Genomic DNA, 23,756 nt, shown 5'->3' with positions numbered 1-23,756 from the left:
TGTTGGTTGACTAAACGACTGAGTGAATGTCATTCAAAGCAGAGACTTCAGGAAAAGCACGTGACATGCAGCTTTGCAACAAATGACGCAGCCACCCACAAAGAGGGCAACTCTCCTATGGCTGAAGTCAACATCTTGATGAGCAAGAGGCTTGAGGGGCGTTCCTGATGCACCATCGCACCCATCACTTTAAATACTAGAGACAGGCATAAATGCCTTTATTGATCCAGAAGATTTTAATGGCTCCCTGTGATCATTTCTAAGTGAATTTCACTTCTGCCAGTGAAAGCCTTGCCATGAGGAAGGCAATTACAGATGCTGTTTCCTAAGTGGCTCCTGCAGGCTGACCTGTGTGCAGGAGGCTAGGACTCCCCTCCTTCCATGGGGCAGCACTGTGACAAGGGTCACGGGATGGCCACGTGCAAGACACAGCAGGGACTCTTGGGGCTGCACCAGATTTTCTTGAGTATGAGAGGACACCTTAAGGCAGCCATAAAATAGAAAGCGCTGTGCCCCTTTCCCAGTGACCCTCGCTGGGAAGGCCAGGACGCTTGTTTCCTGACAGATCAGGGGTTCATGAAGATGTGTGGCAGGAGGCTTGCTAGGAAGACAGCTGGTTCCCAGAATCTTATGTGTCTAGAAAACACAACGCCCAGCTCTTAGAGAGCAAGTGCCTACAGGACAGAGGTGAACTAACCCCACAGCGGCTCATCGCTGCTGCCCAAAAGGCCAGTGCATGGCTAAGTTGCTGGCTCCTGGGTCCAAATTCACTCGAAGTTTGAAAGTGTGGCCAGTTCCTATGTTCCACTTGTTTCCCCTCCCTCCCTGCAACCTCCCATTGCCCCAAGGGCCTTCTGGATTCTATGGCTAAAAACAGATGAGTGACATCAAGATGGGAGTGGGCTCCATCAAGGGAAGCTGATCTCGGGCATGTTTTGGGGTGAAAGGGAGTATCCTGCATGCTCACTGGCCTGAGCTGGTGCTCAAGCTGACCTCGAGCAAGACATTTGGCCTCATTTCCTTGTCTGTAAATTTGGAATAATTTCCCCTCTTTTCAGGGCAGTGCTGGAGAGGAACAGAGACAATGCATGTCAGGCACTGAGTCCTGGGCTCCCAGTGGCAAGCCCCTTCTCCCTACTGGGCAAGGTGCCCCACTTGGGGAATGGGACTATCTTAAAGCACTGGTGGGCTCCTGCATCCCTGCCCCAGGAGCCCAAGGGACAGCCTTGGCAACAAGAAGAGGTCATTTAGAATGATTACTCTCCTGGTAAGCTGAGACCCCCATTCCGCAAGCTTAGCCCAGGGGAATTTTTCTCTCCCAAGAGGCTCCCAGAGAAAGAAGGGGCCTTCAACCTGCAGTTGCTCTTGATTGCTGTCCCAGACAAGTAAGGGTGGGAAATCCTGAGGGGGGCCTGGAGTTTGAAGTTTTTCCAGCTGGGGGGCCACAGTTTCACTTTTGTACCCCGGCAAGAGCTACAAGCTGTGGTGAGAAAACCCACGGAGCGACCTCATGAATAGCCAGACTTGTTCCGATGCATGGAATTTTTGTTTCTGAATTTCTGCTGCTGCTACTTTCTTTGTGAAACCACTTTCTCAGCAGAGACAATGTTTGGGCCCCCCCCCATCCATCTTCATTGTCTCATCTCCAGGCTAAATATATCTCAGCTTGTTGAAAACCAGCATCCACATAAGAACCAGATGGTGGCGAGATTTAGGAGGGTGGGGGCGATCTGGCATTCTCACATTGCAGGGGGTGAGGGCTGGCCGTCTTCCACAGGCCAGGCTGTACTCAAAGACTCCGCATCTCACACTGCCCCTTACGACCTGGGGAGTTGCTCTAGAAGGTGCTTGGTGCCGTGAAAGTGTTGAATGGCTTGATGGATTGAGCACTGTCTGAGGAGTCAGGAGGCTGAGACTTGACTCTGTTCTGCTGTCACTCACAGACGCACTCAGGGAAGCTCCTCACCCCCACCACCAAACAGATTTCCCACCCAGAGCACCAGAGCGGGGAGGTGGGCTCTAGGAATTATTCCATCCTTGAGGCTCGTAAGAGCAAACAACTGGAAATGATCCCAGCGCACCCTCCCTAAACCAGGACCTATCCCTGCAGTGGGACCCTTGGTAGGTCCTGATGGGGAAGGAGAACCAAAAGGCTGCTAAGCAAAACCACAAAATGAAACCCAAAACCCACAAAAACAAACACACCAACCAAAAGAACAAAAGCAAACACAGAGTACCCCTGACATGCACAGAGCAAGCTCCCATTTGTGCGAAATAGAACAAATGAAGTGAGCATTGACAGGAGATGCAGAGACTCTCGCTGGTACCATGGGTTGCTGCCCACGCCAACCAGGCAAGAGACTCCCTGCAACCTCTTCCATATCTTTGGAATTTTGAAACATAGAAATGTCTTATTCTTAAAACTTTTAAATTACGTTAAAAAATAGATCCTGTGAGACTTTCAGGAAGGTTGTCAGACAAGACTAGAAAATGTGCCAAGAGTGATGAAGTCTTCCAGGGGCAGGGTGGCCAAATGCATCATGGACTCTGTCAGCCAAAATTGCCAGAGATGCAGGAGCAGCAACAGATTTCAGGGATGGGAGGCTGGGCCCTCAGGTCTGGGCCAAAGGGAAACCTAATTTGTCTTGGTTAATAAGAGGAGACCCGTGTTCCCCCAGGGGCAGCTGGCTCCTGATGTCACAAGGTGATCTATTAGCACAAGGCTTTGAAAGGTCACAATGGTGGCCTTGCCCAGAGTGCCCCCTCCCCTGGTCAGCGTGGAACCCAGGGGGCTCTGGGAGGAAATCTTCTTGGTCCCACCTCCAGGCCCAGCTGTCAGGGTCCCCCTGGTGCACTTTATCTGAAGACCTACGGTTCCTGGCTTTTCTCTAAGGGAAAACATCCATTGCAGAAATATCCATTTTCTCCCCTGGGGAAATATCCTAGATGGGGAGTGAGCAGCCCTGGATGCAAACTCATCACAAGGGCCGTACAGTCCTGGCCAGCCATTCGTCCTTCCTAAACCCAGGTTTTCCCCTCCAGAAAGCGCTGCTGCGACCTGCTCCTGGGCTGGAGGGGAGGTAAGTGAGACAATGCCTGGGAGAGCACAGCGCATGCCTGGCATTGGCTGAACTTCACAGACCTGCATACAGCAAATCCCACGGAATGCAGTGGGAACGCCCCTGCCGCTGTGAGCCCGGGCTGCTTATTCTACTTAGATAATTAGAACCACAGTCACGGGAGATGCTGAGTAGGTCATGCCTCCTCCTCTTCCCGCTGCACATTTCAATGATGAAGAGGTAGTGCACCACAGGCATTGTGATGCTAAGGGACCTCGATCATTCCATGACAGACCTCTGGTGCTGTCCCACACGGCACTGAAATTCATTAATGACAGTCGATTTCAGTAAGTCCGTGATTTCCTTAAACTGGAGTAAAATCAAAGGAGATACCATCCATCTCTCTCACAAACTAAGTAAATCATTGTTCTCTGGCTAAACTATCAGAGCGTCCCCAGTTTCTCGTTTGTACAGCCCAGCCCCATTTCAGATGGCTGAGATTTTCTGTGTTTAATTGAAAGCCTGTCTCGAGCCAGGAGCAAGTCTGTGGTGATGGGCTGAAGGAAACCCTTTGTGGATGTTTTTATAAGGTTTCATTCTCTGTGCTGTGTTGAGGAAAGTAGGGTGCGGGAACAGGAGCTAAAGTCATTATTTAAATGATCCCATAGTCCATAGGGTAGGCCTGTGGGTGACGGCTGCCCAGCGCACCTGGCCCCATGACCTACCACCTCATCTCTTTCTCCTTTGAGAGTCTCCAGAACTGGCTCAGGAGGCAGCAGTCCCTGCCCAGTGCTGGGGTGAGACTGAGGATTCCTTGAGGATACATGGGGTTGGGATTCTCCACCCTCACTGGGGCTATGTATCTACCTCAAACCTGATGCCTTCAAGGCTGAGTCTAAACTGATACCCTGTCAACAAGCCAGCATCATAAGCAAGCAGCCTTCCGAGGTCACTGGTTTCATCTCCTTTCTCAGGGGAGAGAAGGTGCCTGCTCCAACTCTAGATATTATTTGTTGGTTCATTTGCCTTGGCAAAAGCAGCCCAGAGCCCCAGCACCTATAGGATATATTGTTCCTGTGAGTCATTTCAACCAGAAAAATGAAATGACAGATCCCTAGCAGTCAGAGGTCGAAAGTGCGCAGGGCAGGGGACGGCTGCAGTGAATGCGACCCCATCCTGCAGTTAGGAGTCCCTGCAGCTGCACTCACTGTTCACCTTCTGCTGAGGTTGGCAAAGAGTCAATGAAAGACAGCCCAGGCCTTGAGTGTGACTTGTTAACAAACATGACTTTGCAGGACCGATAACAAGCCTAACCTCTTCTCCTTTTAAAATTCATCAGTAAGACATGCACAAACAGGAAGGCATAGTCCTTTTTTCTTGGGGGGGAAATGCACCTGCCTTCAGAAATTACAGAACCATGGTGGCAACGGTGTCGGATATTTGTCCAAACCCTTACACAATAGTCTGAGGTCCGACGAGGGCCTTTGGCCCTTTTACAGAGACTCAGGCTACAAATGAAAGCCCCATGTCCCAGGGAACCTGCAGGAGTTGTACAGACTGGAATGTCCTTTTACCTTGAAAGTTGTTGCAGATTCAGGATTGGCAAGAACCAGAGGCGAAATGAGTACCATGCCGGCGAAGTGGCCCGGTCTCTCTGCGGCCGTGAGGATGGCGATGGCGCCTCCCTGTAATGCAGAACGGGCAGAGCTGCTGTGTTGGGCTTGCACTAGTGCACATATTTCCAATAAACGTGACCAATGCGGTCCTCTTGAGCTGCAGTCCTGGCCAAGAGCCCTGAGGAGGACTACCTTGGAAGAGGCACCATCAAATGTTGGATAAACTAGATCTGCAATTATTTTATTACACATGTTTTTTTCTCTGGGTTTTCCAAGAGCAAACATTGCGGAGAGATATAAATAAGGTTCTTGCTTGTGGGCCGCAAGTTAAACAATAACACATTCCCACTTCATTTCAAGCCCAAAGCTGGCAGAACCCCAATTCATCCATCCCGACAAGCTTAATAGGAGGGTTTTTTTTTTTTTTTTGGTTGGGGGTAATCTGATCATAATAATAGATTGCTATACTATACTTTTCCTGGTTTAGTTAAAGGTCCTAGAAATTTAAATTCCAAGAAAAATGGGACTGAACGTGGATGGTGCTGAAGGAGGCCTCACCTGTTGGCTGAAGCACAAAGGTGCTTGAAAGCACGGGTTGCAATCGCAAATGCTCACAGGGGCCGGGCAGGTAAGAGAAATTAAGGACAGAGGCAGGCAGTGACCAAGGGGTAGGAGGCAAGACCTGCCCTGGTGAAATGTCCTCAGGCATTCAAATTCAAGCAGTTCAATATATCCTGATCAGCCAATCAGCCCGCTTTTTCTGTAGGTAGATTTGGCCTGGAGGCTGCCAGTGTAAGGACCCTGATGTAAATATTACATTTGCTTGATTTTTGGAAGGGTTTAAATACTTAAAAGGTGGAAGAAGTTGGAATAAACTTTAAGGAATTGTTTCCACGGGGACCCTTTGTTCCTAGGTATCATTTGTCATCTGTACTGTACAATTCTGAAACAAACACACGGGGTTTGGGGACATTTCGTGTGCTTCTTGTTGATGGAGGAGCTAATCCCCTCTCCAAGAAGTGGCTCTTAGTAGCCTCACTGTTAAATGGCACCAAATGGGCCAAGGAGCATTGAAAAAAAGATCAGTTTTCAAGAGGCCCCATACTCAAGCTGCTTGGTAAGGACCAGCTGGCAACCTCCCTTGTTTCCTAAGAATTGCCCAGGAACTCCAACTGCGGTGCATAAAAGGAGACAGCATGCCAGCCAGGCAGAGAGCATGTGGGGCAGGGAGTCAGGGTCACCCCTTCCCTCTGGGAGCCAGGCTGGATTTGACCTGGGTCTTCTGTGGTCTGCTTACCATGGAATGTCCCAGAAGGAAGACAGGAAGCCCAGGGTAGTCTTTCTGCACGGAATCCACATGCTGCAACACATCTCTGATGAAAACATGGAAGTCAGACACTACCATCCTCTCCCCTTCACTCTGTCCGTGGCCAACTGGAAACGAACGGGAGATGAGAGAGAGCTGCAGTTACCAGGTTGGCTCCTGCCCAAGCCCAGAGGTCTCCTCACTGCAATCACGGGCCTCTCTCTCCTGAGCGCCTGAATGAGTCACCTCATTTAACGCTTTCCGGCCACTCTTGAACATTGGAATTCTTCTCCCCACGTTTTATGGATTAGGAAACTGAGGCACACAGTGGTTGAGGAATGTGCCAAGACCCCAGCACTAGGAAGCGATGAGCCGGGGTGTACGTACTACAAAGCCTCCCTCGGGGCGATTTCCAAGGAAGGGAGAAAGGACAGGGGCACAGAGAGCCTCAGCGTGCCCAGTTTTCTGCAACGTGGCCAGGAGTAAGACGAAGAAGGCTCAGAATTTTCCTACATTTTCCCTGTTCTGGCCCCTGGCGGCTGTGCCTGAATACTGGCCTTTCACCAGGTAGAGTGGTACACTTGGCCCCTCATCTTACAGCTTTAGGTGAAGATAACACGACAAACATAAAACGAAGTGCAGTCGTCGGGTGTGCTTGCCAGCAAGCTTCTCAGCGAAGCTGCAGTGAAACTAGGTCACACTCTCTCCCTCTTGGGTGTGATCTGCCACATATCTGTGCCGTGCACCCGCTTGTCCTTTCTTCAGGGCCCTCCACTCTCTCCCTCTTTGAAGGACATCAGTCGCTATAGAAACAACTCACTGGCTGTGGCTTCACATTCGGGCTGAAAGCGGCTGTGATGGTTTGAAAATTGCAAAAAAGAAAGCGCTTCTGGAGAACTGGGACCACACAGCCAGAGGGGCTGCCCAAACCTTCCCTGCTGAGAGCCTGAAGCACTCATTAAGCCTCTGCCACCTCTAAGGAGGCTTCTGCACTAATAACGGTCACACCTGGAACTCACAGGCCACCCAGACTTCCAGCTTGGAGACCCTCCTGCTGTCAGGCCCTGAGCTCCCGTGTTTCCCACTGGCCTGTCCCCCGAGCCCACCTTCCCAGCCACCGCCCCACAGTCTCTCTGACCATCCCACTGGGCCCGGGGTCCCACTACCCTCTCAGCAACACTCCCTGTTCCCTGACCTTTCTGAGTGTTTTTCTCTTTTAAAATTTGTTTTTACTTTTTACTATGCTATCATATCCATAACATAAATTTTACTGTTTGAACTGTTTTTAAATGTACAGTTCAGAGGCATCAAGGACATTATTGTGCATCTCGGTACTTCTTCATCTTCCCATGCTGAGACTCCACACCAATTGATATGGGTTGACTTGTGTTGCCCAGATCCATATGTCAAAGCTCTAACCCCCAGGATCTCGGAATGGAACTTTACTTGAAGACAGGGTCTTAAAAAACATGATTAAGTTAAATGAGGTCCTTAGGGTGGGCCCTAATCCAAATGACTGGTGTCCTGTAAGGAGAGGGGATTAGGACCCAGACACAGAGGGAAGGTGATGTGAGGATGCAGAGAGACGGCAGCCATCCACAAGGCAAGGAGAGCCTGCAGGAGAAACCAACTCTGCTGATGCCCTGATCCCGGACTTCCAGCCTCTGGAACTGTGAGACAGTAAATGTCTATTGTTGAAGCCCCCAGTTGCAGTCCTTTGTTATGGAAGCCCTGGCAAACTCAGACACCTATTAAACCCCAACTCCCATTTCCTCCCTACCCTCTCTTTCCCCACACCCTGGCACCCTCTATTCCACTTTCTGCTTCTATACATCTGACTTCTCTAGGGACTTCCTATGAGTGGAATCAGGCCATATTTGTCCTTTTATGTCTGGCTTATTTCACGTAGCACAGTATCTTCAAGGCGCATCCATGTAGTTGTGTGTGTCAGAATTTCCTTCCTTTTTAAGGCTGCATCATATTCCATTCTGTGGATGGACCATGTTCTGTTTAGCCATTTGTCTGTTGATGGACTATCTGGGCTGTTCCCACCTTTTGGCTATTGCTAATGATGCTGCCGTGAACATGGGTGTGCAAATATTTCGTCACATCCCAGCTTTCAATTCTTTGGGGTATACACTCAGAAGTGGGGTTGCTGGGTCAGATGGTGATTCTGTGTTGAATTTTTGAAGCACATCCCCCCATTTCCATGTGGAACATCTCTCTGGATGCAGCCCCTGCTCCTCCGCAGGGACTGCCGCTCTCCACTCTGAAGCCTGAGGGCTGGCTGCACACGAACACTGAGCCAAGGCAACACCAGGGCTGCCCAGTGACCTGCTGCCTCTTCCCACAGGCTTGGTCCCCAGCCACGTTCATCTGGGCATCTCTTCCAGATATCTCTATTTTCCCAAAGCTTACAATCCTACCTCATGACCCTGAGGACACAGCATCACTCATCTATTTTGAAAACATGGGGACAGTCCAAAACGGTGCTCCACATCAGAAGCATCCCCCTTCCTGATTCCGACCACTCCCAGCCCACCCTGCTCCTGTGCCAGCTGCATCCCTGTCCTCTTCCTTCATCCACAGCCCCCCAGCTGCCCTCCATCCACAGCCCCCCTCTTCCCTTCCTCTTCCCTTTCCTCCTTAAGGGCTGATCCACACTAATGGCCCTTTCCCCACCTACATTCTCTCTCTAGCCCTGGAGGCTCTGTGCGACCCTCAGCTGAGTCAACCCCAGTGGGCTTTTCTCCACCCCATTCTCTTCTGAGCTCTTGGCTCACTCAGCACCACATGCTCCTGCTGACCTTGTCAAGGGGCACGCTTGGAAATGAACTTCTACGCCTGGAAATGACTTCTCATCTGACTGTGTTTTCTTTGTCTGTTTTCCTCCCTGGATGATTTCTGTACTTATTCATTCACTCATTTTTAGTTTAAAAAATTGCATTTTAAAAGAGACTCAATTCATATGGTTCAAAATCAAAGTGGTATGAAAGGTGTACACTGACTGTCCCTTTCCCACCTGTTCCCATCCACCTGATTCCCCATCTTCCCCTAAACCCTTCTCTTAGTGTCTCAGCCTCTTTACAAGCAAATACAAACAGAAATCCTGATTTTTACCCCAGTCCTAAACAAAGAAACACATAACAGATCCTGCTCTGAGTGGGGCTTTGTTCACTAGACACTATATCCTGAAGATCTTCCAACGTTTGAAATAGGGCTCCTCTCCAACTTCTTACTACGAAATTTTCAAATGCACAAAAACACTGAAAGGATATTTCAATAAATACCCATATGCCACTATCTTTATTCAACAGTTGTTATCATTTTATTTGCTGTATATATACACATTTATGAATATAAAAATGGCTGAATATTTTACAAGTAAGTTGCACTGGACAAGGTGGCTCATGTCTGTAGTCCCAGTGCTTTGGGAGGCCAGGGTGGAAAGATCACTTGAGCCCAAGAGTTTGAGACTGGCCTGGGCAATATAATGAGAGAGAGACCCTGTTGCTACAAAAGTGTTTAAAACATTAACTGGGCATCGGTGGTGTGGTGGCACACACCTGTAATCCTAGCTACTTAGAATCACTTGAGTCCGTGAGGTTGGGGCTGCAGTGAGCTGCATGCCAGTCTGGACAAAAGTGAGACCCTGTCTCAAAAAATAAAAAGAAAAAGAAAGAAAGTGAAAGAAAGAGAAGAAAGGGAAGAAAGGGAGGAAGGAAGGAAGAAGGAAGGAAGGAGGGAGGGAAGGAGGGTGAGAGGGAGGGAGGGAGGGAAGGAAGGAATGAAGGAAGGAGGGAAGGAAGGAAGGAAGGAAGGGAGGGAGGGGAGTAAATTGCAGATTATAACAACAGGCAAATCTGAGTAAAGGATCTACAGAGGTTTTTTATACTATTCTTGCAAACTTTCTGTAAAGTTGAAGATACTTCCAAACAAAAAGTGTTATAAAAATAATTCATAACTATTATAATACCTCACCCTGAACATTCAGCATGCTTAATGATATTCTCCTCATAACTACAATACTATTTTCCTGCAGTAAGTTAGCAGTAGCTCCCTAATAGCATCTAATACACAATCCAAACTCAAATTTCCCAGTTGTCTCCAAGTATTTTACAGTTGGAGTTTTAGAACCAGGATGCCAAGTTCATATGCTGTATTTGTTTGCTATGTTCCTTCAGTCTTAGAGAGGCCAGACTTGTAAATGTCCCACATCTTGTGTCTGTTTTCCCTCATGGTGTCATTTGGCTCGTTCCTGCGTTTCCATTCATTATCAAGAACTTCCTCTCTTCCTCTGCACAAATGTACCAGGCTCACCTTATACTTTCTTTGTCCCAGACTTGGAATGAACTGTTTCTCCAGGGAGCCCCAGTTCCTTTCAGTGTTTAAAAATCAACATTTAAAGTTGGGAATGTCCAATGCCATCAATGTGCCTTTGTTTTCATGCCCTTCATGAGGCAGAGCGGGAAAACTTAATTCTTTTTTTTTTTAAATGAGACTTAAGAAAACTTAGTTCTTAAAAAACATGAGTTTTTTAGATATAGATATTTTCAACTATAAATCAACGTTCTGGCTAGGCACAGTGGCTCATGCCTGTAATCCCAGCACTTTGGGAGGCCAAGATAGGCAGATCTCTTGGGCCCAGGAGTTTGAGACCAGCCTGGACAACTTGGCAAAACCCCATCTCTACGAAAAATACAAAAATTAGCCTAGCATGGTGGTGCACACCTGTAGCCCAGCTACTCAGGAGGTTGAGGTGGGAGAATCGCTTGATCCTGGGAGGTCAACGTTGCAGTGAGCCATGATCGTGCCACTGCACTCCACTCCAGCCTGGACAACAGACCAAGGCTGTCTCAAAAAAAAAAAAAAAAAAAAGCAAGAAATCAATGTTTTAAAGTTTTCTCTTACCTTCTGTGATTTTGTATTTTATCTCTTTTCTTTGACACTGAAAATCTTGGTTCCTAATAGGCATTAGCATATTTACTTATAGCATAGCTTCAAAATTATAATACCAATATTGCCACCACCAATAAGCCTATCGCAAGAAGCTAGAAATGCTTTGCATTTTTTTGTCTTTAGAATATAGGTCAATAATAATATAACCAGAGTATTATGTTTGAAGTTCAAATTCTTACAAATAGGTTATAATTATTTTCTCTGTGTGCTTATGTTACTAATAGATAATTAGATTCATTAATTTTAAATTAAATTTCTTTCCAATTGTAGGTTTTCTCTTTTTGCTTTTCAATTTAATTTTCTTTTCCAAATATGAAAACATCTACCTGGTACGACAGTCAGAAGTATATTAAAACATTCACCCAGTGAAGTCTCACTTCTGCCCCATCTCCTCCATCTCACCTCTCGTTCCCTAGAGTTAATCATTTTAATTATATTTTGTTTTTTTCTCTAAGCATTTCTTTTCGCAAAAATAAGAAAACTACCTGCTTATGTATCCATCCATCCATCCATCCAGTCTATCAGCTACCTATTCTCTATCTAATCTATTTATCTATCTACCCATCTATTCTTATTTTTCCTCCTTTCTTGCTTAAAAGATAGTATGCCACTATCCTATTCTAGAAACAGTCTTGTCTTATTTCTGGATTTCTACCAGGATTTTTCCCCCACGTTTAATATTCTGGAGATCTCTCCAAGTCACAGGCCCCAGACCTTGTCTCCATTCTGCCTTACTGCTGTGTAGTACTCCTTTGTGGGGGTGAACCGTAGTTTGTTCAAGGACTCTCTCATTAGAAAACACTTGGATCGTATCCAAGCTCTTATTTATTAAACACTTGGCTGCAGTAGATAAACTTGGACTATTTTATGTCATCTGCATGATGGTTATCTTCAGGGCATGGGCCTAGATGCAGGATTGCCTGGCTGAAATGTAAATGTGTATGTAATTTTTATAGATATTACCAAATTCCCTTCCATGTGGGAGTGTCACCTTTCACTCTGTGAGTGAGATGTGGGAGAGGGCCTCTTTCTCTTGGCATGACCAGCCAACTGTGTGGTTTGACATTTAGGTTTTTACCCATATGACAGGAGAGAAAGTAAGTGTGGGTTGAACATCTCAGATTTTAAGAGCCATTACTTCTTTTTTGGTGAACTGAGTATTCATGTCTTTGCTCATTTCTTCTGTGGGGGTTTTGCATCTCTTCTTGACATTTAAGAGCTCTTTGTATATCAGTTGGTCATTTTTCTTTTGACTTTGTTTGCATTGTATTTAGCCAAACAGAAGATTCTTATTTTTGATTTCTTTTGATATTCTTAATTTTGAATAGTCAAATTATCAATCTTTTTACTTTATGGCTTCTGAATTTTGATTCTTGGTTATAAAGGCCTTTCCCACCCCAGGGTTATAAAAGAATTCAGCCTTATTTTCCGTGACTTATCTTTTTTTGCAGTAAAATATACATAACCTAAAAACATTAATCACTTTAAAGGTACAGTTCAGTGGTATTAAGTACGTTCATATTGTTGGACAAGCATTACCACCATCCATCTCTAGATATAGCTTCACCTCTTTACATTTTAATCTTTGATTCATTTGGATTTTGTCTTGCTGTAGGGTAGAAGACAACCACCTTTTTTCAGGGTTTTTTTTTTTTCATTTCAGTGAAATTCACCTCACATAAAATCAACCATTTTAAAGTGCACTGATTTAGTGGCATTTAATATGTTCACATTGCTGTTGTTCTATCACCATCTAAAACAAGTTCCAGAATGCAGATGGTTCTTAATCATCTCAGCAGAATGTATGAACAAATCCTTTGTTGCTTCACTGAATTGCAACGTCATCCTTATCATGTGTTAAAGTTCCCTTTGCACTCGAGCCCAGTCTATTTCTGGGTATCTGCTTAACTCCACTGGTTTGCTTATTCATGAGCCAGTCCCATATTATTGAGGTATTATAGGAGCTTGCCCTTGACACACATTGCGTGCAGGAGGCCCCAGGTCACTCTGTGAGCTCTCCCTGGTCCAAGTGCATCACTCCCATGCTTTGACTCTGGTGGCAATGTAGGCATCTCCTGGATAAATCGTTTCTGACTCTGGCTTCTTTCCAGAGCTGCAGATCCATACCACAAACCCATGGTCAGACTCTCCTGACTGTTCCACAGCTGCTCAGACTGCTTGCAAATAATTGGCTCTTGTTCTGGGCTTCACATTGTGGTTAATGCCCCTGTGAGCCTTCCGAATTTGCAGGCTCAAAACAGGGCTGTCATCTTTGACTTTAATTCTATTTTCACATCCAGTTTGTCCTCAAGTCCTTCTAGATTTCTACATCCAGTCTCCTTCTGTGCATGTTATAGCCTGGTAGGGGTGGAAACCCTTGCTGCATTTGAACTTGCAGTAGCTTCTTCTCCAATCTCCCTGTCCACTTCAAGCTCTCCATGACCTACCCCCTTTTCTAGAAGCTGCTCTGATGGTGTCTTGGTCCAACGGCTGCCACTGTTGGAGAATGCAGCCCGCACATCCCAGTTCAGTGTTCCCAGCCTTTTAGGAAGGCTTCTACTGGTTCCTCTGCCACATTCTGAGCCACATGCACACCCACCTGCCCATAGTTCCCGAAGCACACCCATACATTCCTGCCCTGTGCCTCTGACCAGGCAGCTTCTCCTTGATGTCCCCACCCTGCTCCAGTCCTTCAAGGGCCTTTAAATCCCATCATCCATGACATCTGCTGTAATTTCCTCAATGCAGGTGCAGTTTTCCCCCTTCCATAGCCCTGAAGCACTTCTTGCCCCATCACATGTGAGTTGATTACAGTCCTCCCACGTTTTCTCCTCCAGCACCAACCACTGCCCCACAGATGGAGGGTCCTGACAGCAGGGATGCCACACTGCTCTGGTTGGCAGCAGAGGCTGCCTGCTGCACTGTGCTGCAGTAGCTTCTAAGGTGAGTGTGGCTGGATGGGGCACAAAAGAGTCCTGAGTGAACGATGATGTCTGCATGCACTCGGGGAGGGAATGCAGCGTGTATGTGCCCATGCCTGCCAGGGCCATCTTGGAGAGCAAGGATCATACTTTATTCACCCGTGCAGTCCCCAGGGTTCTTGGCACAGGCCTGGCAGAAGGTGAGTGTCTGATAAATGTCTGTTGAAATGAATTGTAGGCAATGCTTCCATAATGGCCACTTACCAAAGAAACTCAATTCCATTACTCTAGCTGTGGCTGATGCAGTATGTTTCCTTTACCATCATGGAAACAGAGTCTGTTGAGCAGTTGTTCTGCATCTGCAATGAGAATTCTTTCTCTCCTGGTTTTATTTATGTATTTACATATTTATTTTAGAGACAAAGTCTTGTTATGTTGCCCATGGTGGATTCAAACTCCTGGGCTCAAGCAATCTCCTGCCTCAACCTCCCAAGTAGCTGGGACTACAGGTGCACGCTGCTATGCCTGGCTGCTCTCTTGGTGTTTTTGGTTTTTTTTTTAAAGAGCCCTGCTTTGCAGACTTTAACATATTTTCAGTTTTGTTTATCTATGTATTAACTATGTTTTTACATTTTCTGTACTTTGATGCTTTAACATCTCAGGCCTTGCTGATCCTGGAAAGACAGTCCCACTCTATCATGGGTGGGACTTCAACTGCCTTTATCAGACTCTCCCCCTCCAGGCCACTGGCCCCCTGTCCTAATCACCACAGGGCCAGGCACCGACGATTAAGAACAGCCCTGCATCTCAAGAGCCCTGAAATTCTTCAAACTAATCAACCCTAAACCTACTCACTGCACCTCACCTGTTACGGTAAAAGCCCCTGCCCACAGTCCCCTCTCCCTCTGGGCCCTGACCCACCCAGTGCTCCCCTGCAGGGCCCTGTGTGGCATGCGTTGCCACCTGTTTCTAGGGATTTGTCATTGTAATAAACTTCTCCCTTCGTGACAGTCATTTTCATGTCTGTGTGTCTTACCATATCTGATTAAAACAGATCCTAGGTACTCTTAAAACACCCCAGTACTGCGTTTGATGCAAAGTATAATAAATTTGTAATAATTCTTTGTTGAATGATTAAATAGTCTCCTACAAAATATTTCTGCCTGAAAATAACTTTCCACGTTATTACCATGTGCAAAAAGAGTCCACCGGAAACCTATAGAACGCTGGTGATCCTGTTACTGCTGGAATGGGAAGAGCCGGCCGCTCACTTCCCTTTTCTCAGGGAACCAGGCTTACTTAGTATTCATCTTCTTATAGAAGAAAAAGTTGGTAAAATATAGCTTTGTGTAAGGAAAGCAAAATGAAGCCTTTAAAAAAGCAGTAAAAACAGCACCTGGTATTCGTGTGAGAGTTTATAATGTACAAAGCACTTTTCCCAGAGTTTGCTTCATTTAATCCCCACAAGCTTGTGAAGCAGGGATTCCTTCCCCATTTTCTAGCAAAAGAAACTGACCCCGGAGAGACTAAGGAGCAGAGCTCAGCCCCCAGTGAGTGAGTCACAGGGAAGGGACTTGAGTACAGGGTGTGGACTCTAGACCCAGGGCTGTCACTCTCACAGCTAAGGGCAAAAAACAACAGGAAGCAGGGGACTTGGAGATTGAGGAGAGAAAGAAAAGCCTTCTTAACAAGATAAAGAACCCACTGTGAAAACACAGGGCTGGCATCTTCCCTACACGCCCCTGGACCCAGGGCTTGTGCCTGGAGCTGCTCACCCCAGGTGAATCCTGCGAGGGATCTGGCTCTGTGTCAGGCAGGGACAGGTGGTTCACACTCGCCAGCACCTGCAGAAGACTGCTCTTTTGAAGACTTCACAAATTTCTAAGAGTGGGATACAATGGGAATAGAGGGGCTGGACAGAGGCTGACCCTGGAAGTAACCACAACAAATGGCAGTAAATGTCCACTGAAGACCTCATATCTGTGAGGCCGCCATGTGCATTGACCGACACCATGACTGGGTCTCAGGAGGTTCAGCATCTTCCCCAGCCCAGGACTGTCTGAGCAGAGCTGGGAGGAATGGTGGGTGGAAGGAGAGTGAGGGTGCCAGAGGCATTTGAACCAGAGCAACTCCATCTTGAATAGGGGCTGGGTAAAATGAGGCTGAGACCTACTGGGCTGCATTCCCAGATGGTTAAGGCATTCTAAGTCACAGGATGAGATAGGATCTCAGCACAAGATACAGGTCATAAAGAACTTGCTGATAAAACGGGTTGCAGTTAAGAAATTAGCCCAAATCCACCAAAACTAAGATGGTGATGAGAGTGACCCCTGGTTGTCCTCACTGCTACAGTCTCACCAGCACCATGACAGTTTACAGATGCCATGGCAATGTCAGAAAGTTACCCTATATGGTCTAAAAAGGGGAGGCATGAGTAATCCACCCCTTGTTTAGCATATCATCAAGAAATAACCATAAAAATGGGCAACCAGCAGCCCTAGGGGCTGCTCTTCCTATGGAGCAGCCATTCTGTTATTCCTTTACTTTCCTAATAAACTTGCTTTCATGTTACTCTATGAACTCCCTCTGAATTCCTTCTTGCATGAGATCCAAGAATGCTCTCTTAGGGTCTGGACTGGGACCCTTTCCAGTAACAAGAGTAAAGGGGATTCAGGCCTGGGAAGCAAGGCAGATGAAGGGCCCTGGATAGGAGGAGAGGTGTCAGTGTCTTGGGAGGATGCGGCCTGAGACCATGGTAAGATGCTGGCCTCTACCTAGAGAAAGGGAGGATGAGGAGAGTTTTAGGCACAAGAAGGACATTTGCATTTTTAAAAAATGGCCTCATTTTATCTCTGTCTTCACAAGATCATTATAGAAAGTCTTGTCAAAAGCTCCATCCACCAACTCCATTCTTCCCTGGGGAGAAAGGACCCTATGCAGCCATCGCTCTGACTTCCAGGGTTCAAAGGGGGAAGCTTTGCCTCTGAGCAGAGGGATGAAGTGGCTGGGTGTGGAGCTGCCCCTGGGTGGGTGTGCTGACGATGCAGCAAGTCACAGAAGAGGCTAGTAAACAGGGCAGGGTGGCCGAGCCCCTCCAGCCTGCCTCCCAGATGCAGGGTGGCGCGGCCCTGCAGAGGAATGTGGGTGTTTATCGCAGAGCAGGAGGTCCCGGGCCTGAAGAAGTAGAAAACCCCGCTGGAGCCCTTCCCAAGGTACAGCCAGGTTGGTCTAAGGAGTCTAATTCTGGAGCCTGCCCCCTTAGTGTTGTGGGGTCTGTGGCTGCCTTGATGCTGGGCTGTTTTCCCTTGAATCTACCCTGACCAGGTCTCACTTTTGTAACCAGAGGAAAGACACAGCATGTGTTATCCAAAAGGCAGACAAATGGATCCAGGTGCCAACCTGAGACTGATGTGGTTCCTCATCAGCTCAAAGAGAAATGCCAGAGAGGCTGGCCTGGAGTAAGGAGGCACTGCTATGAGGTCCCAGGGCATCCGGCTCCCAGTAATCCATGTCACCGTGGAAGCATCATCCACTGCCTCTCCCATCAGGGGTCTGCAGTGGGCCTGCACCTTCATTTACCCTAACTCTGAGTCCACGCGCTCTCCACTGGGGGTTCTGCACAGACAGACATTTCCCCTCACTTCTCACCTCTGCCCCTTCGCAAGTGCCAACCACACAGTGTCTCCCTGACCCTCCAGAGTGGCCGCACAGGGGCCCTGCAGGATTTGCTAGCCTGCCAAAGAAATCAACTTCATTAAAAGATGAAAGAACACATTTTGGAAAAGGGTTCTTGTCTTGGCTCTGTCCCAACTTGACAGCCCCTCGGTGAAGAGGTCCAAGGAGCAATCCGCCTTTCCACAGGCCGCTTATTCCCCTCAGCCTAGCAAATGCCTTCTCTCTGGATTTTCCTAGTCATCTCTCCTCGGGTGACTAAGGCAGCCAGTCGCAGGAGGCACACGGGCTGAGGCTCTGGAGAGATGGGAGCACCTGACTGTGAGGAGGACAGACACTCACAATTAGGGTCTGCCCTGCATTCCTGGCCAACCCACAGAAGGTCAGCCAGCAGCAGAAAGGAGGAATCTTGCAGAATGTGTGGTCAGGGCAATGAGACAGACGATCATTGTGGGGCCTCTAGCCTCAAGAACCACACAATGGACCCAGAGGAGCCCGACATGGGAGTCTTGGCTCATTCAGACCCAAAGGGAGAATTAAAGTCATTTGTTGATGAACACCAGAGTGAAACAAGTCTTTGTTTTAGGAGCAGAGGGGAAGAATTGACTTAGTCCCCATTTTTAGATCTAAAGGAAGTCACAAACTCATATATGTTGCAGCAGGAGGGAGAGAAACTGGTACAACTCCTTGGAGAAACAATTTGGTATCTGGTAAGGTTGAATTTCCATACTTCACAACCCAGCAATTCCACTACAGGATATATGTCCGAGAGAAACTCCTGGACACAGGAATGAGACTGTTCATAGCAGCTGTTGTTATAATTAGAGAATAGATACGTTGTGGTAAATGGGTTATCCCACAGTAGTGAAAAGCAAATAAACTAGAGCTGCACACAGCAGCACTGGTGAATCTTAGAAAAGAAATACAAGGTGAAGAGAGCAAGTCATAGAAGACTGTGTAAGTATGACGCCATTTTATAATGTTAAGAAAACAAGCAAAAGCAAACCATATATTTATATATTTATATTTTATATTTTTAGAGACCCATACTTATGTGATAAACACATAAAATAAAAAAGCAAGAGAATGAAACACAAATTTCAAGATCGTAGTTACCTCCAGTCACTTCCCTGCCTGTCTACTCCTAAAGTTGTTGGAGGAATAAATGAAATAGCACAACATACCCAGCAAAAGGTGGGTTTCCAGTACATGTTCACTCCCCACCTTCTCCCATTCCCTCCCTGTGTATGGTTTCAGAGGAGAAACATGTATGAATTCTGGGATTCTCTTGATGCTTGCACCCTTCTGGGGGAGATCCTTCTGAGACTAGTCTGTATCTCTCCCACTTACAAGGATTTTCCTCTGTTCAGCTCTCCAAAGAGATGGGGCAGCTCATCTGCACCCTCTGTTACAATCCTGGCTTTCTTCAAGTGGAAGCATTAAACCATCTTTCAGGTCAGTTCCTTCACACCAAAATCTCCCAAGTTTAACATCGAACAGACCTTTTCATTTTCCTTTAAAAACATTCAGTTAGATGTGTTGTCCTCCATGAGATTACAGAGGTTCCGGAATAGTGCTAGTTCCATTGTTTGGCACTTAGGGTCAGTCAAATCTAATAAAAGTACAGAAACCTGGCAACCCAAGTTTAACTTCTGCAGAAATTGCTGTAAATATCACTTACAAAGACAAGGAAGATTGCATGAGGAAAGCAAATTGCTTTAAAAAGAAACGGACATTCATTACTCCAGGATGTGAGCTGTTATGTTTTTAACAATTAAGAAGCAGAACTTTCAGAAAGCCTGGGCCATTTGCAACTAAAAACAGCTGAAGTCAGGAACCCAGAGCTTCCAGAAAAGGCAGGAGTTGGGTCAGCGTTTTCTCAGCCACAAAGAGTAAATGGGTCTGGTCCTAGAGAGAACACAGATGTAAGAAATGGCTCCACTGCCCTGGAGACTTCACGCTTCCCTACAATGAGGGGAGCAGCTTCATGCAGGGCTCCCTTCACGTGGGTTTAATGAATGAATTAGCACTATTGCAAATTTAAATTTAGCTAAGATGTTAGGAAGGCAAGCAGAAAAGAGCCTCATTTCTTAAGTACTTGCGCTATGCCTGGCCCCATGCCAGGCCATCGGGCCTGCTACTCCTCTTGTTTGTTTGTTTATTTATTTATTTATTTATTTATTTATTTATATTTATTTTTCGAGACAAGGTATCACTCTGTTGCCCAGGCTGGAGTGCAGTGGTACAATCTCGGCTCACTGCAGCCTTGACCTTCTGGCTCCAATAATGACCCTTACCCTTGTGCCTCAGCCTCCCAAGTAGCTGGGACCACAGGCATGTATCACCACACCTGACTAATTTTTTGTATTTAGTAGAGATGAGGTTTCACCATATTGGTCAGGCTGGTCTGGAACTCCTGACCTCAGGTGATCCACCCGCCTCAGCTACCCAAAGTGCTAGGATTTCAGGCGTGAGCCACCACGCCCAGCCCATCAAGTGCTTCTTAAAATGGTCATTAATTATACATTCACATATGGCACATGGTAATATTATCTAAGTAAGAGTAATGTAGGAAGTGCTTGTGTGGCCAGGTGTGGTGGCTCACACCTGTAATCCCAGCACTTTAGGAGGTCAAAGTGGGCAGATGGCTTGAGCCAGGAGTTTGAGACCAGCCTGGGCAACATGGCGAAACCCCACCTGTACAAAACATACAAAAAATTAGCCAGGCATGGCAACACGCACCTGTAGTTCCAGCTACTTGGGAAGCTGAGGCAGGAGGAATGCTTGAGACCCAGAAGTTGAGGCTATAATGAGCTGTGATTTCATTATTGCACTCCAGCCTGGGTGACAGAGAGACCCTGTCTCTTTAAAAAAATAAAAAACACACACACACACAGACACAAGTGCTCTTGGTTCCTGGAAGCAGGAAATGGTAACCTAGATCTTTCTTGTTGATTCCTCCAGCAAACACAGGAGCAAGCCACGCCTTGGGAGGCCTTGTTTCTGGAATTACAACTCTACCTCCCAAGGAGCTGCTGGTGGAGGGGTGAAGGCTGGTCAGGCCTCAGGAGTTCAGCACCCAGGCAGCCCTGGGTTGCTCACAACCATGGACAGGCAGAGGGAGGCCCTGGGCAGGAGCCACCTGCCAGGCTGGAGCGCCCTGCAGCCTGGGTCCCACCCCTCAGGCCTGCCTGCAGAGAGGTTAGAGAGGGGTCACCTGGTCCTCTCCACGCACCCTTGCCATCTGGGCACATTCCTCAGCTTCTAGCATGAGGGAGAGGGCCAGTCCAGCCCCTGCAGGAGTGAACACTCCTGAGTACCAAGCAGCAGGGTGGTATGAGGGGCTTCTGCAGCAAGGCACGGAGTCCCTGGAGGCCAACAGACAGCGCGACTGTGGAAAGGAGCGGTCCCAATCTGCACCAGCTGCATGGCCCAGCTATGCTTACATTTACATCAATTAAAATGAAAAAGATGAAAAACTCAGTTCTGTCATCTTACCAGCCACCTGCAAGTGCTCTACAGCCACACGCCACCAGTGGCTTCCACACAAGATAGGCAGAGGTAGAAGATGTCCACCATCGCAGAAAATTCTAGTAAGCAGCATTGAAAATGCCTTCGATTCAGGAGACACCAGATGGGACTAGAAAACACCTGTGTCCATTTGCCTGCATCTTAAATGATACACACTGCACCTCTGCTCTGATTGCATAAGTAAAATATGTTCAAAAATCCAGAAAAGCCTCAAGTAGCCGCTGAGTGCAAAGACCCCAGAATTAGACTTCTTCAGATCAAATCTGGCTCCACCACGGGGAGGCCTCTTGCAGGCAGTTCAATTTCTTTGGGGCTCAGTCACCTCCTTTGCAAATTGAGGGTAGTGGAAGGCCCCACCTCTTTAACTTGTTAGTGAGTTTAACTGATATAATCGGTATAAAGTGCTCAGAGCGGCACCAGACACAGAGTAAGTGGGCAGTAAATATTGGGTGTAGAAATAAAAACTAAAAATTGAACCATTCCTGCCAACCAGAAATAATTAAGTATTATTAGTTTTGATCTCCTTTCAATAACTTGCCAATGTGAACCGTGTGTAAACTGGCCTGGGAAGACCTCCAACACCCACTGTGGATGGAAAAAGCTTAAACTGCTGAATGATGCCTACATAGCTCACCAATGATGCTTTTAGAAACCCACAAAATACTACTGTTTTTTGTGGCTCATATGTGATGTATATCAAAGCAGAGAGAAAATTCTACAAGGTAATACTGCAAATCAGCCATGGTGGTGACTTCATGGAGGGCTCTGGGATGGAGCAGCAGGCCTGAGATTTCATTCAGGGAACTCTAATGTGGACAACTGGAGGCCACGCAGGGCTGTGAACCACGCAGGGCTGTGGACCAGTGGTACTGTGCTGCTTCTTTGGGGCTTTGGGGCTTCCTGGAGGTGCTTTCTTCCATCCTCCAAGTGTGCATGCAGCCAGCCCCCAGCGCACCTTTGCTAAGTGCTTGCTGTATGCTGGCCAGTATCTAGGTGAAGCACATACAGAGATTCATAAAATGCAGGTGTGGGCCTGGGGCCAGACACACACACAGCAAGTCCTCTTGTATGTATGGGGAGCCCACTCAGAGGCCTGTGGGCTTGCAGAAAGCTCTGAGGGGGAAAGCCCTGGCCTCGGCAGATCCAGGTCACGCAGCAGTGTGGGTCCAGGGTGGCCCAGTCTTCCAAATGGTCAAGAGAAGCTAGAAATCCAGTTTTAAGATAAAGTCTCCCAGTTCTCTTTATAAAAACTTGTGGTAAATGTGCATAATCTACATTGACTGTCTTCACTGACCGAAGTCACCACTCATGGCATGAAGCTCATTCACACTGACATGCAGCTACCAGCACTGTCCAGCCCCGAGCCCTGCCATCTTCCGCAGCTGAAACACCGTCCTTGTTCTGCAACTCTCTCTTCCCTGCCCCCACCCACTGGCAACCACCACTGACGTTTTGTCTTCATGACTTTGACTGCTCTAGGGCTTTCCTGTAAGTGGAATCCTATAGTTTCTGTCCTTATCAGTTCCAGTTTTAAAAAGTCTGAGTGGACTTTGCAAAACCCCTCTGAAGAATGCCAGGACCCAGGTTGCCATTTGCAGGCCTCACCCTCCAGCTTGGAGAATTCAAAAGAAAGGAAGGCAGGGGCTCCGCAGGGGGCTGAGGTTCCAGTTCTGTGGGCGTTGTGCAGGGCAGTAGGGGGTACGCCCAGAGGAAGTGCCCTGTGGTCCGAGTCATGTAAACTGGGCCTTGGCTCTTCAGGATGAAAACATATTCCAGCTGGAGGATGAAGTCACCCGAGCAGGGACAATGGTGTGACACTGGCCTGGAAAGAAAGCTCCCCACACTGAGGGTGGAGCTGAGGCTTGGATGGCCAAATGTGGCTGTGCCAACGTACTGTGGGGACCTCCCAGGGTCCATTTTCATCAAGAACACAGCATGGGAAAAGTGTTCTGTTCAGTCAGGCAGGGACCAGGGGAGCAGAACACCCCCACAGCAGAGCAAGCCTTCCCAGGGGCTGGACTGGCCCAGGCTGCAGGTACCAATGCCTGGCCCCAGCCCCAGCGGAAACACTGCTAACCACGGCCACCTCTGGTGAGCACAGAGCCTGACCTGGCAGTCCTAACCACTGGGCCTTCAGCCACAGTGACCAGTGACAGCCTCTCTGTGGCCAGGTACCTGAGCATGACTGTGCCCTGCAGAGAGAAGACAGGACAACCAGGTCTCTGAATTTCCTCTACATTCCATGGATAGAATGTTCTTCTTCTTCACCACAGGAAACACACCGGGCCGCACCTAGGATGTGGCATCCGGAGACACAGTGGGGTGGAGTGAATGAGAATGGAACCATACAACGCCATGGGTGTGACAACCCCAACTCCAGGCCATGCCCACTCCTCATGCTTTCTTGGGCGGGAAAGTGGTACTTGTCCACCGAAGACTGTGGGGTGGCCCCGAGTGTGGCTCTGGATGCCAGGGCAGGTTGGGTGCTCCCAGGCAGCATGGCCCTCTCAGGCTCTTCCCAGCCAGACCCTATCTCTCGGGCAAGACAAAACTGCCTGGCGTGGGCTTACGCCTTTGTCAGCATGAGGCCTGTGCTAGGACACCACGACACATGTGTTACAAAGGGGCAGAGGTTTGTGAGGAGCGGCCACAGATGAGCCCTCCAGCAGGAACAGCCAGGGAGTGTAATTTG

The 23,756-nt window shown here is 47.7% G+C and overlaps 1 protein-coding gene across 3 annotated transcripts in view; it reads right to left on the bottom strand.

The window, feature by feature from the left end:
* Nucleotides 1-23,756, bottom strand: part of MGLL (monoglyceride lipase) — a 136,745-nt gene that overhangs the window by 28,210 nt on the left and 84,779 nt on the right. For all 3 annotated transcript variants that reach the window (XM_021676106.2, XM_064362106.1, XM_012437217.3), the window contains exons 4-5: nt 5,973-6,109; nt 4,634-4,744 (exon numbers count right to left, since the gene is read on the bottom strand). In XM_021676106.2, coding sequence (XP_021531781.2) covers nt 4,634-4,744; nt 5,973-6,109 — 248 coding nt within the window. The remainder of the gene's footprint in view (nt 1-4,633; nt 4,745-5,972; nt 6,110-23,756) is intronic.

The sequence above is a fragment of the Aotus nancymaae genome, unplaced genomic scaffold (genome assembly GCF_030222135.1).
Source record: "Aotus nancymaae isolate 86718 unplaced genomic scaffold, 86718_ANA_hifiasm-v0.15.2.pri h1tg000046l, whole genome shotgun sequence".
Lineage (NCBI taxonomy): Eukaryota > Metazoa > Chordata > Mammalia > Primates > Aotidae > Aotus > Aotus nancymaae.
The sequence above is the reverse complement of the archived record's forward strand: the minus strand, read 5'-3'. Positions and strand labels throughout refer to the sequence as shown.